This window comes from Ziziphus jujuba, chromosome 6 (genome assembly GCF_031755915.1).
Source record: "Ziziphus jujuba cultivar Dongzao chromosome 6, ASM3175591v1".
NCBI lineage: Eukaryota > Viridiplantae > Streptophyta > Magnoliopsida > Rosales > Rhamnaceae > Ziziphus > Ziziphus jujuba.
The window spans coordinates 6,519,409-6,532,839 of record NC_083384.1 but is presented as its reverse complement, the minus strand read 5'-3'; the positions used below and the strand labels follow the sequence as shown (position 1 = coordinate 6,532,839).

At 34.6% G+C, this 13,431-nt stretch overlaps 2 protein-coding genes across 2 annotated transcripts; both read right to left on the bottom strand.

The window, feature by feature from the left end:
* Positions 1-93: 93 nt before the first annotated feature.
* Positions 94-1,716, bottom strand: LOC107426124 (cationic peroxidase 2). Its single transcript, XM_016036222.3, has 3 exons — positions 1,224-1,716; positions 782-941; positions 94-532 (listed from the first exon to the last, which is right to left on the bottom strand). The coding sequence occupies exons 1-3, from the start codon at positions 1,632-1,634 to the stop codon at positions 123-125; spliced, it is 981 nt and encodes a 326-aa protein (XP_015891708.3). The 5' UTR covers positions 1,635-1,716; the 3' UTR covers positions 94-122.
* A 2,866-nt stretch (positions 1,717-4,582) lies between these two features.
* On the bottom strand, positions 4,583-6,750 carry LOC107426081 (uncharacterized). Its single transcript, XM_048463398.2, has 2 exons — positions 6,449-6,750; positions 4,583-4,932 (listed from the first exon to the last, which is right to left on the bottom strand). The coding sequence occupies exons 1-2, from the start codon at positions 6,614-6,616 to the stop codon at positions 4,885-4,887; spliced, it is 216 nt and encodes a 71-aa protein (XP_048319355.1). The 5' UTR covers positions 6,617-6,750; the 3' UTR covers positions 4,583-4,884.
* Between the last annotated feature and the right edge of the window lie 6,681 nt (positions 6,751-13,431).

Below are 13,431 nucleotides of genomic sequence, written 5' to 3'. Positions count from 1 at the left end.
AAAGCAAATGAGCACACTAGTTAATATTTCTTTATTTTATATGAAATAGTAATTTACTTATTTAACACATAGACAACCTTTCTTGGCAGTCTTTCACAATAATTATAAGCTTGTTCAATTAATCAATTAATGGCAGAGCAAATCCTGCGAATTTCGCCCTCAGTACCTGTTTTCACATCAATGTTGCCCATTTTCACCATGGAACTGCCAAATTTCCCATGGAAATTCGACCCTCCCCCAACCAGAAAGTGTTGGACAGCATTTCTCGTGGGGATATCAGACCACAACTTCTGATCAACCTCTAGTGTTCCTCTACCATTCCTCAAGTTTCTATAGAAGGACACGTCGAAATGATGCGGGCTTACCGTGTCAAGTGCTACACGGGCTGTGGCATCGCCATTCTGTGGGCATAGTTTTTGCAGTTGAGTAGCGTAAACAGGGTCCATGGAGGGATCAACACTATTGGCTGCTGAGAAGTTGTAGAGCCTGTAGCTGAAGAACTGGCATGCTGAAGTACCAATTGTGTGTGCACCTGCCCCATGAAAATGCAAATGTCTTAGCCAAAATTCATTTTCCTTGGGGGAAATAAAGATATTTAATTTGGGTTCTTTTGGTTAACATTTTTTGTCCTCTAGTTGCATCACTTATTTAAGCTTTTCAAATGTTTGTATATATGTTGCATAAATTTCAATTCGTGCAAAAATGGGACTTTAATTAAGTATACAACCTTTTTATCAAAATAATTATAAAGAAGAAAAGTAGCAGCTGTTTTATTTCTTACCAACCAAGGTGACGAGATCTAGAACGTTGAGACCTTTTTCTGCAAACTTTTTCGTCAACGTTTCGGTGGAGTATCTAAAGCTGGGAAAATTGACATTACTCGCTATTGAAACCCGACCATCTCTTCGCCCGGTTGGCACAGACCAAGAAGGTCCACCCGTCTGCAAAATGTACATATTAAAAAAAAAAAAATATATATATATATATATGTGTGTGTACATTTTTGGACAAAATTTTTATCCAGAATATCATCCCAGTACTTGGTAATATTATGAGTCACATAAATGTGATGCGCATACATGGCTGTATCCATCAGCTTATGTGGGATGCTTAACATCTATTAATATTACCAAGTAATAAATAAGTTATAATATTGTCCAACATAAGTTGTCCGATATATAATTATAATGGGGACTAAAAACTTGTTTATATAAATTAATCACCAGAACCACAGAATCACGTGCAGCAAGAGCGAGAATGTCTGCGCAGGAAACAACACCAGGGCATTCAGCTTCAAGCTGGGACTTGGCATCCTCAATCACATTGTAACCTCTCAATCCGAGATTTGGTTCGGCCATCTTCTCCGCAGTCCGGCCGTCAATAAGGATGGAAGCATCGCAGCCTCTGACAAAGCAATCATGGAAGTGCAAATTTAGCAAGGCAGGAGCTATGGAAGGATTGGAGTTGAAGTGAGACCCAACTGTTGACCTAACAATTACTTCAGCTTTTGGGCATGTAGCTTTATAGAACCCAACATGCAGGCCTTGGCCATGCACCATGGTTGCATTTGCAGCAAAACAAACCAAGAGAAACAGTGAAACGATCAACCTTGTGAAACAACAACTTGTTCCCATTTGTACAAAAACTTCAATTTTTTTTTTTTTCTTCTTTTTGGCTGTTAAAGATTTTATTTTTGGTGAAGTGATAATTATGTGGGTTGAGAAGAACTTGTGGGACGAAAGCGCCATTCATTTATAGGGATATGAAGTGTATTAATTAAGTCGGCAAAGCTCAAAATCATGGCTAATTTAATAAAATTAATGCGGAAGTGTATTTGTATTTTATACATTTATATGTATACATATAATATATTATATAGGTGAAGAAGCAGTATGAAGAGATTTGCAAAATAAAGAAAAATAATAGTAATTATAAGCTTTCAAGTAATACATTAATTAGGTACAGACTTTCGATATTAGTATATGATCAAATATATGTTTTGAATGAATTGTTTATATTTGTGGTTATCGAGTTATGTCCTAATTATGTTAGTTTATATAGCAGAGTAAAAGTAAAAAAAATAAAAAGTAAAAAAATAAAAAGAAAGAAAACATGCAATAATTAAAAATAGGTAATATAAATGTGATTATAAAATAATACAATTAAAAAATAGAAGAAAGAAAGCATGCAATTATCAAGAATATAATTTTTCAACATTAGTATTAATGCAATAACTACTCAATAGTAACATGATGATATATATTTTCTGAAATGAATTGTTCGTATTAGTAATTACCGAGTTATGTACTAATTATATATGTTAGCTTACATAGCAAATTAGAAATAAAAATAAAAATAAAATTTATGCTGTAACGTATTTCTGTATTTAATACATTCATATATACTTCGTGCAATGACTTGTGAAATTTATATGTCAAGGTGATAAAATTCCTTCTCTCACAATTAAGGTGCTGGCAATGTGCTTCCACATCAATTTTATCCCCAAAAAAATAAAAATAAAAATAAAAAATTTTAATAAAGTGCATTGAGCATTAATTTAATATGACTTGATTCAGGATGGAATATGATAATAAGAGTAGCACAAAGGTGGAAATATTTTCTTTATGGTCAAGCACTTTGTTCTGTATCGGATAAAAGGAAAAAAGAAAAAAACAATAATAATTTTTGAATTATTAAAATATTTGTTAAATTTATTTAACAAATAATGTGAAAAATAATAAAGTAATATTTAATTGGTTTATTATTACTATTGTTGTTGTTATGGTTGTTGTTTAATATTTATGTTTTTTTTAAAAAATAAATAAAAATAAAAAAACTATTTTTATTTTATATAAATATGGCAATCAATAAGTGCCAATTAGCGTGTCTATTGCTAGTTACTTTGGTGAAGTTATTAGGTGAACTTCTATAACCTTACATAAGTATACTTTCTATAATGATAGGAGGAAAAAAAAAAAAAAAAAAAAACTCAATTATTTATTTTGAAAAAGCAATTGCTTGTTTTTAAAACCTGAAAACAGTTTGTAAACATAAACCAAACAAGGCTCTTGTCTTTTTATTTTTTTGTCCTAAATTAATGATAGTTGTTAAAAATCCCCTCCCAAACCCACATACCACATTACGCGGTGGAGGGTTAGAAACAGAGGACAAATTGGCATGGTTTTACAAAGTTTTTGGAAAGTACACCACAAAGTCGAGTTATGGGTGGTTGTATTTTGGATAATGATTGCAAGCCTATGAGGTCCAGTTGAGAGGAAAGATCAGATTTGTTGAAGACATATCTGGGAAGTTCACGTTGAAGTCGGGATATTGGATGGATGGCTCGTATTTTGTGGTAATGGTGCAATAGTGGGAGGTCCAGTTGAGAGAAATATCAGATTTGGCTGAGAGATATTTGGTGGAAGGAGATTTGACTTATGTGGAGAGGGTATCATGAGGTGTTGTGCATATGCTTTGAATAAAAGAAAAATTATAGAAAATAGAAGGTGTGAATTATGCCAAAGTAGGGGATGAAACAGTTCTGCATGCATTATGGCTATTTCCACATGCAAAGCGGGTTTGGAAGAATTGGATTGGTATAGATAGTGGAAGAAAATAAATATTAGTTCTTTTAGAGAGTTAGTTGCGTGGGCTTTAGAGAAATTAGCAATTTCCAAAAAGGAACGGTGTAGTTGCTTAAGTTGGGGTTTATAGAATAGAAGGAATGCAATCTTGTATGGTGAGGTGGTGAAGAATGATGGGGTTCTATTGGAGAGTGTTGCAGGTTTACACTTGAGAGTTTCAAGAAGCAAAGAAAAAGCCTCATATTGATAGAACATGACCTGATGTGTGTTTATGGAGACCTCCAAAGCCAGCGGCATACGAAATCAACGTGCATAGAGATGTTTCGGCGGCACAGGGGACTGTTGGAGTGGGAATAGCAATTCGAGATGCTAAAGTGGAAATTGATGGTTGCTTTGGCAAAACCTTTTAATCACCTATACTCTCCCCTATCTACAGATTTTTAAGCTAGTAAAGAAGCATCTTTTTTTTCTTTTTTTTTTTTTTTGCCATATCGGTTTCTATGGTGGCGAGACTGTCAGTGATTCAAAAATGGCAGTAATACTTTTTCTGCTCTTAACCCCCAGCCCTGAGAGCTCACCTGCTTCCTTAGTCACTGGCACTGAAATTAGATCCCTGTTCTTAGTGTTTTCTTTCCAATTGACAAGCGAATCAGGCTTGCTCTTATACTTTTAGCATTGGACTTTTATGAAGAGGAAGGACCTGCTTCGTTAATTCCTTCTATCCAGGAAGTAATGTATTCTTTTTCACTCAAAGTAATAAATTTCTATTTCTTTCAAAGAAACCTCACATTCCCAGTATTACTAAATGCTCTTTGAAGTTGTTTGCTATGAATAATAGCGTATCTGGTTCTTGTCCTGTGTTTGAATCAAAATTGGATAGCGGCTAGTTCTCCTAACAATTACTTATTGATTGCCATATTTATATAAAATAAAAATGATATAAAAATGATATAAATATTCTTGTCCTATTTTTATTTAATGATGGATTAGCAACTTAATTAACAATAATAAAAAGATTATATCCACAGAAAGAGACAGAGAGCATCCAATTAAAAAGCAATCTGGTGTCCAGCCAAATCAAACTGAACAAGGGAAAATACAAAAGACCACAAAATATGTAGTATTACTTAATGACAAAATGCAAAATGTAATTCAAAGTAGCAAACTGCCCTAACATCAGAAGCCACAGAGTAACAAAGAGAAAAGCGAATAAATTTTCCATATCCTGATATGATATTGTAGGATCCCATTGAAACCCTTATTTTACTACCGCATAAAATGCAAAGCATTCTCTGCCAAGTCAAATAAACTTCTTGTATGGTCTGCCTGCATCCTCGTCATGTTTATGCTGTCAAGCATAGAAAACAGAAGTATTAAGAAGCTAGAAGATCGACTATGCTTAAAACAAACAACAACTCCTTACAGTCAAAACCCCATCATATTTTTAGAATTCAATGAAAACTGGTTTCCAATTGCAAACTAAATAAAGCTACACTCATCACGATATCATCATCAACAATGAAACTTTCAGTAGCTCCAACCAAAATTAACAAGAAATTCCAAGTGCGAAACAGTATGGTTTAAAAACATTGTAATTCTGCAATCTCAGCGCTGACAAGAGGACAAGCTAGGACAGGATTCAACATCAACTACTATTGTGGGATTTACAGTCAGAAATCCTGTGTCTTGAAGGCTTGCAGAGGATAAAAGTAAAGATTTCTTAAACAATTTACCGAGATGTAAGGATTAAATTTTCACTATCCAAGTTGTGAATAAGAAAATGAGCGATGCTTGTTGGAAAATTTTGGACAAAACAAGTAACTTTCAAAGGCTATTTAAGGGTGGGTTGTGATAAATTCTTGAGATAAAGTGTCTGTAAGACAGCAAAACAAGCATACATGTATGAACGAATATATATATACGTCGAACGCGCGCGCGCGCACACACACACACACACACACAGAGAAGTCATTTCTTATATTGAATGTCACCAACAAATTTAGAATACTCATCATTCCTATCAATTTTACTTCGTTTTTGAGCAAAAAATCACAAAAATGTCGACTAAAGTTCAACAAATTCAGGATGGATTCAGGTGCTAAAAGAGCATGGTCACAAGGCTAGTGTTAAATTTAGATGCTGGCCAGAGTTTTGACGAAACAGATGGCGAAGAGGCAATGTAAGAGAAAAAACAGCTCGGAACCACTAAAATATTTAAATTAGATAAGGAGAAAAAAACTAAAGAAATAGGAGTTGAACCCATAAACTTCAAAATGTACGATTTTGTGGAGCAATTTCTCAGCGATAATCTTAATCTAATTTCTCTCACACTAGATTAGCTTTTGGCTCTTGGGAACGGGGAGAGAACCAAGATTTGGGGAAGAATTCATGGTGAAATGATGGTCCTTTAATGTATCACTTCCCAAAACTCTATAAGTTGGCTAATGCAAACAAATCTTCTCAAGGAGATTTTGAAAGGACAAAATCAGATAATACTAAAAAGAAATTGAGAAAAAAATAATAATAAAAGTTATAGATTTTTAGAAGAATAGGATCCTTTAGAGAAAAAAATTGGGCATAATACTTCTCAGCAGGCATCGGTCTCATCCTAATGTTACTATAAACAACCTCTAAAAGTCTCACAGACAAATCCCAAATGAGAATCAGCCAATTTCATAAGCAAAGCTCCTAATTTTAAATACCCAAAAACAAAATTTATTTAAAAAAAAAAAAAAAAAAGCCCCAAATCGTAAACGAGGATTGCAATTTGTCTGAAATTACGAGCATTCAGAAAAAGAAAAAAACAAATTGGATGGTAGATAGATAAATGAAAAGGAGGGAGGGAGGGAAAACAAAGAAGATACGAATTCGCTGACGATGCCCTTGTAGACCAAGACGGGAATGGCGATGCCGAAGAGGCCCACGAGAAAAAAGTTTCGGCGAGTCCAGCGAAAGTTGTGTTCAAGGTTCTCTCTTGCTGATCCCCACTCTTCTATGAACCTGTTCTTGTTCACCTCCATTCCTCCCCCCATTTTTGCCTTTTACTCTCTCTCTCTCTCTCTCTCTCTCTCTACGATCTCTCTGCTGTGCTCTGCTCTCTCCCTCTACTGTTTCTTCTTTTGGGTTTTTCACTCCTGTTATGGGTACTGTTTGGTTGCTAGTATAGCATAAAACTTATTTCTCGCTCTTTGTAACAAATTCCGGATAATCCCTTTACCAAACTGGCCAGTGCACGCTTTATCAAAATAAATAAATAAATAAAACCAGCTATTCACGTGTCTCTATTGCCACTTCCACTAACTTAAAATAATAATAATAATAATAAAAATAAAAAGGCTTAATTTTTTTTTTATTTAATCGTGCATAACACACTTTGCCTCAAATGCTTGTTAATTAGATATAACTATAGTTTATTAGATATGTCTTAATAAAACTATAAAGTTAAAAAGGGAAAAAAAGAAATATGAACATCAAAAGTGAACACGCTTAGAAATTATATTGGTTTTTTATTATTTTTTCTCCTTCAAATTTAGATATGGCTATTTGAAATGTTGAACAAACTAATTAATTAATTAATTAATACTATCAGGGTGTGTTTGGCATGCGATAATGATGGGTATTGGATTGTATTGTATTATGTAATACAATGTTTGGATACATTTGGATTGTGAAGGTATTGGATTATATAATACCTCTTCGTGTTTTTCAATGCAACTCACGGTGTATTACTAATACACCCGATTTCCTTTGTATTATCTAATACAACTCTCCCTCATCTACAACTATGCCGCCTCTCCTCCCAAAAACTATACAGTTGATGTAATGATTTTTTGAAGAGGGGCCTCGAGAAGGTTGAGATCCTCTCTTTGACTGATCTGTCCTTGGTCTCGGCTAGGATCGACGGACCTTCCATGCCAGACCCTGTTGTCCACCCTCTCTCATGGATGCACACAGAGCCAACCCCATTGCTTCATCCTTTGGAAATTTGCCCAGAAACAAACACCTCCCAAAAGTAAAAAAAAAAAAAAATTTCCAATTCGACCACAGAAATTAAGAATACCTTGGAGAGAGATTAAACGCATCCCCTTCATCTTCTCTCTTCTTGCAATCTAACGAAAAAAAAAAAATTGAAGAGAAATTCCAACCCATTTTGCTGCAAATTAATGGCCGTCGATTTTATTTTATTTTTTCCCTCTTTACAATCTGGTAATGAGAGAAAGAGAAGGAAGAATGGTGCAGAGAAATTTGGGTGAAGAAGGCAAAGAAAGAGAGAGAGAGAGAGAGAGAGAGAGAGAGAGAGAGAGAGAGAGAGAGAGAGAGAGAGAGAGAGATGCTGTGAGCGAGAGTAAACGAAATTAGAATATATGTATATTAAATTTATTATATTGTAATATTTTGTTTTTTCTATATATATATATATATATATATATTGTAAAAACTGTTTTTTATTTTTTGTAATTTAGTAAATTTTAAGCTTTTTGTATATATTTTTTTATTTTTTCTAAACTATGATACCATTTATTTTTTTAATTTTTTTAATATTAAATTTTATTATTATCATGAATTATAATAATATATAGAATGGAAAGAAAAATACATGATATTTTTATAATATTTATTTTTCTAATAGTAATAATTTATGAAATAATAAATAATTAAAAATAATACAATACAATACACCATTGTACCAAACGATGTATTATTTTATACAATTCAGCATCAAAACATAGTATATGTATAATATAATATATTCCAATACAATACAACTTATAACAATACAATCCAATATAGTCCAATACTGCATACTAAATGTACCCTCAAAGTTAAATAAATTATACATAATTAGATAAATAAATAAAATATAACTACATTGTAACAAGCTCAGACCATCCACATGCGATATTATCCGTTTTGGGCCCAGCCCGCATGGTTTTGTCAAAACGCGTTACAAGGGAAAGGTATTCACACCCTTTTTTAAGATATACTTTGTTCCCCTTTCCAACCGATGTGGGATCTCACAACATTATAATACTTAATTAAACGTATAAATTAAGAATATTTTTAATAATAAATTGCATTTTTAGCATTGACATTTTCAAAAAGTTTAGAATTGATATTTCGTTTTCAATAGTAAATGTCATTACCAATGCTAATATGGTAAAAAATGACATTGATAAATATATATTTTATTTAATCATATTATTTTTTGACTGGATCTCATTTTTTTAGTTTTAATAATTAAAAAATTAAAAATTATATTGTTTAATAATATGGATCCTATAGATTTTATTATAGTAAGGTACACTATCAAAAAATGCATGCCAACTGCAACTGCATCTTTTGATGCCAAATACAATTGAAATGCAATTGACATTTTTTGTAATGTGCCGTTGGAGAAAATATACACCACAATTATGTTACTTTTTGGCATTTTAATGGCAAACACACTATACCATTGAAGATGCTTTCGAATAAGATAATTAGAGTATGATATTATTTTATTCAAACAATACTAGACAATAAAAATCAAGGCAGTCAAATGTCAATCCGACGTGCCAGAAGTGGCTGAAACTTATGGAGTGCTCCAGGGACTGATTTTAGCTAAAGAAGAAGGCTAGAATAACTTATGGTGTGAATCAGGTGCTAGACTCCTAATTCAAAGCCTAAACAATCCGGAACGTCATCTTCACCATTGGGCGGCCGCAGGATTTATTTTGACTTTTTGTGTTTAATGAAAGAGTTCCAGGAAGTTCATTTCGTCTGGATTCCTAGGGAGGAAAATATACTAGCTGATTATGTCTGTAGTTGGTGTATAAAGCATGACATTACTGGTTTTTTTTGTCTCAAAACTCCCTCCCTAGTTGTTTTTCTAACTTTGTAACGCAGGAGGAGTGTGGTGAGTAGCCAACTCCCTTTGCCTTTCTGTATTCTTTGGGTTTATTGGTTTATAAAAACTTCTCTTTTAGCCAAAAAAAAAAAATAAATAAAAATACTAACGAAAGTAACATAATATATAGGAACTGTTTCACACTTTTTTTTTTTTTTTTCACCTTATGGATATATTCCTCGATCTAGTGTTGCCAGCCTCTCTGAAAACTAAAAAATTTGTAACATTTACCTCTTAGCACAGCCGAAGTTTGAAATGTTTAATTATTATTCAAGTAACATAAACTTATACATGTGACAAAGACATTATCAATGCAAAATCTTAAATATTTCATGGTTTCTATAAAATCTTATTCTTTAAAATACATATACAGTTTTTTTTTTTTCAAATAAAAGAAAGAAAAGAAAATGCATTCTTCACTCATTTTTCAGAGTTCATACTTTCTAAAATACAAGTGCTACCACACATAAACTGCGATCCCAATTAAATAGCATTATTTTCATTCCTTATGTTTCACTGTATCCAAGCATTTTTAAGAGTCATCATTCCTTCAAATATAGGACAATTCCTATTGGCCGTGTTCACATCTATACCATCAGAGTAGCCGGTAATCACACTTGAACAGCATCCATTCCACGTGTCGTTGCTATATTGGTCAAACTTGCTCAACTTGTAATCATAAATACTGCTCCAATCAATTCCCTTGTAGTGATCAACTACACGAATCTCGGTACACACCTACAAAATTATCCATAAGATCTTGGTTTATGATTATATAGTCCTGCTTTGAGTATGTAATTTTTCCACGGAATATTTGATTTATATAAAACAAAAAAATTATCTTGTATAAAATAAAAATTCCTAATAATTGTCACATCTTCTAAAAAAAATAAAAATAAATAAAAAAAATTAGCTACTTACACGGTTGTGGTCGAGCGCTCTATCTCATGGATTGTACCAAGCCAACATCCAGTCAGAAGCATCTCCATTCTCATCCTGGCCACGATATATGGTGGCTCTGATTGAGCCAGTAAACGATGGAATATTGTGGACGTGAAGAAATGCACCCCATTGACCAGTTTCGAGCACCAATGGTTATGGAGAATCCCCAATATGCCCTTGCCAATCATGGGACCCAACATGTGTTAATCTGTTTCCTGTTGCATTGTAAATCAAGCAAGCCGTGGTGACTACTACAGCACTATATTTTGGTTTCAAGCTCTCAACAAATTTCCCGGCGTTCACATCTTTGTCGTCTGCACTTTTCATTATCAGAGCTTCTTAAGCTCTGTCTGTTGCCGTTATCTCCTTCCCTTGATATTTCGGCATCGCCTCTAATGTTTGGATCGTAATGGGGATGCCAAACACGTTGGACGCCATTTTTGCCTTTTGAGGCTTTGGAACTCTCAAAACTTTGACGAAAGCTTTGAAGTTGGAATGCTTTATAAGACAATATTGAAGATCGTTTATTTATATATGCGAAGAACCAAAAAGGCAGCATGATCTAACGTTTGTTTACACAATTGCAATACTAAAAGTCAATTATTTAGTCTTTCTTTTATTATGAAAAAAATGTTTTAGTTTTTCAAATTTTATACAGTAAACGCGCATGATGAATATAAGTTCGTCATATCAAATTTATGGTCATTGACTTTTTTTTTTTTTCTTTTTGGGGGTCTTTGGCCGCTCATTGTCTGAGGATTATGAAATCATAGATTTTTGAGTGGAAATTGGAACTCCTAATTTCCATCTCTGAAGACACTGAAAATAAACTTAAGCAACATTCGCATAAAGGCATTCTAGCTTCAGAGGCAGGTGAGCCGGGCAGGAAGGAGTTTGACTGCTGGGATGGGATCGGATCCTACTCGAAGCACTCCACTATGAATAAGAGTCTTCGGGTTGGATAGGTAGTAGAGATAGGAACTTCTATCTGTAGGGCGGGCTTTCAATACAGAGATGCACTACTCCATCTGGAAAGGGCTTTCCCTCATGGGGAAAGAGAAGAACCCATTATTTAAAGGTAAGGCCAGAAGGGAGTCAAAAATCAATAGACAGAACCCTTTCCGGCCGACGGGACTCTACATCTGGGTCTTATTCCATCTCAAACTCGGATTAGGAAGAGTGCCCTTGAACTACAGATCAATCAGAATAATAATAAATACAAGAAAAGAAATGGATTCTCTTGCCTGAGCTTTCCGATCAACCAATCCCCTATTTCAGGGACATCTCTTTGTTAGGTAGAGGCACTGCTTGCGTCTACGTGTTCTCATTTAAGAAAGATGTAAAGTGCTCACGGAGAGCACTTGCGAAGGACCAACGATGAGATATATAGAGGATAAGAGAAGGAATCCCTTATATATTAAAAAAAAATAAAAGAAAGTGTTCGTTAAGTTTTTTTTTTTTCCTATCAATCTCGATTCCTGCTTATGAACCATGGAAAACCAGTGCTGAAAACAGTATTTATAGAGTAAGGGGCGACTGAGGAGAAGAAGTCACTTTCGAAACCATACTTCCTACAGCTAACACGTGTCCAGTCCAGTGGGAACGCGCAGCACAAACAAACGTGAGCTGCTATACCGAATCCCCTGCTGGCCATCGGGGACCGAGTGGTAAGGCCATGATCCTCAAGGGAACGGATCACTCATTCTTCCTCAGCATATTTGATTTCCTATGTATGTAAAAAAAAAAAAAGGCTAAGAAACATTTTGATATATGCCTTGCAACATCCTGAGCCATACAAGCAATCTTATATCGCTGAAATTAACATGAAGGAGGTGCTTTCTGCGATGGCCCTCCACCTCGTTGGGAAAAGTGAAAGGAAATAACAAGCTCTAAACTAAATACCAACTTGTAGCTTATCCACCGCCAAACACAGCTGAACATAGGGAACAAATAGAATGTGCGGCAGAAACTCTGTTGCTAAATTAATATCTCATAACTGACTAAAAGGAAAGAAAAGGGAAGGGGTAAACTAAAGCTAAAACCAATGATTAACTAGGAAAAACAAAACGAAACCCCAGTTAGGGAACGCTTACTCCAACAAGGGAGGAGGGTAAATGGTTCCAACCACTGCTGGATGTGATCCCAAGAGCCGAACGAGAATGAATACCACACAGAAGAGTCAAGACCAGGCTCCCTAATAGAATGTTTAACCGATCCATTCCGAATCGACCGAATTGGCACAAAAGTTGTAACATGGGAAAAGCATAGCAAACACGACTTATTTGAATAACCCGGTCATAATGTAATCGCCACCGAGAATAAACATGCTGTGCCGGGTGATTGGAATCCTCTGAGGTCACCTAAACAGGCTAACAATCGGTAGAAGATGCTGGCATGAAGAGTGAGGCTGATCCATAACATCAACTGCAGAACAGTGTAAGCTTTTTCTCAATAAGCAAGCTAAGTGCTTTAGGAAGTTTTTTAATGTGGAAGAAAATTCTTCAATTCAATGTGCTGTTCTCTCCGGCTGTACCATTATCAAGTACAGGGCAAGCTGTAATTTTTCTAGGAAGCTAGGGCTAGCTAGCAAGTCAGCAAGACATAAAGATGATAGATTTCTTCCCTTCGAGATTGCTTTTCTTTGCCGAATCACCCACAGATTTTCATTGAAATTCTTGCTTTCTCAGACCAAGTGGAACTTTCTCCGTTATTGAGGTAATGAAAACTAGTGTCATTGTCTTCTTCTCATCCAGCCAGATAACAGCCAGTCAAGATAGATTTGTCAATGCCCATCCCAGTTCTATTCTTTGGGATAGTTTTATTCCCTCGGGATTAAGGTGGGGATTCATGAGAGGCAGGCATTCAGAAGGGATTCAATCAGATGTTATCCCGTAAGGAATTATCTATCCAGTTCGGACCGGGTATTAATTCAAGGTTTTGAAGGTAGCTTGCTTTCTCCTAATAAGGAGAGGAAAAGGCAGTGTTCATTGATAAATAAACCACCTCTTCACTTAAATA

What these genes read in the sequence shown, in the direction of transcription:
- LOC107426124 (XM_016036222.3), bottom strand. Translation starts at nt 1,634, where the DNA reads ATGGGAACAAGTTGTTGTTTCACAAGGTTGATCGTTTCACTGTTTCTC. An exon ending in CACGTGATTCTGTGGTTCTG is followed by an intron (nt 942 to 1,223) that starts GTGATTAATTTA and finishes TACATTTTGCAG; the next exon opens with ACGGGTGGACCTTCTTGGTC. An exon ending in AGATCTCGTCACCTTGGTTG is followed by an intron (nt 533 to 781) that starts GTAAGAAATAAA and finishes TTCATGGGGCAG; the next exon opens with GTGCACACACAATTGGTACT.
- LOC107426081 (XM_048463398.2), bottom strand. Translation starts at nt 6,616, where the DNA reads ATGGGGGGAGGAATGGAGGTGAACAAGAACAGGTTCATAGAAGAGTGG. An exon ending in AGGGCATCGTCAGCGAATTC is followed by an intron (nt 4,933 to 6,448) that starts GTATCTTCTTTG and finishes TATGCTTGACAG; the next exon opens with CATAAACATGACGAGGATGC.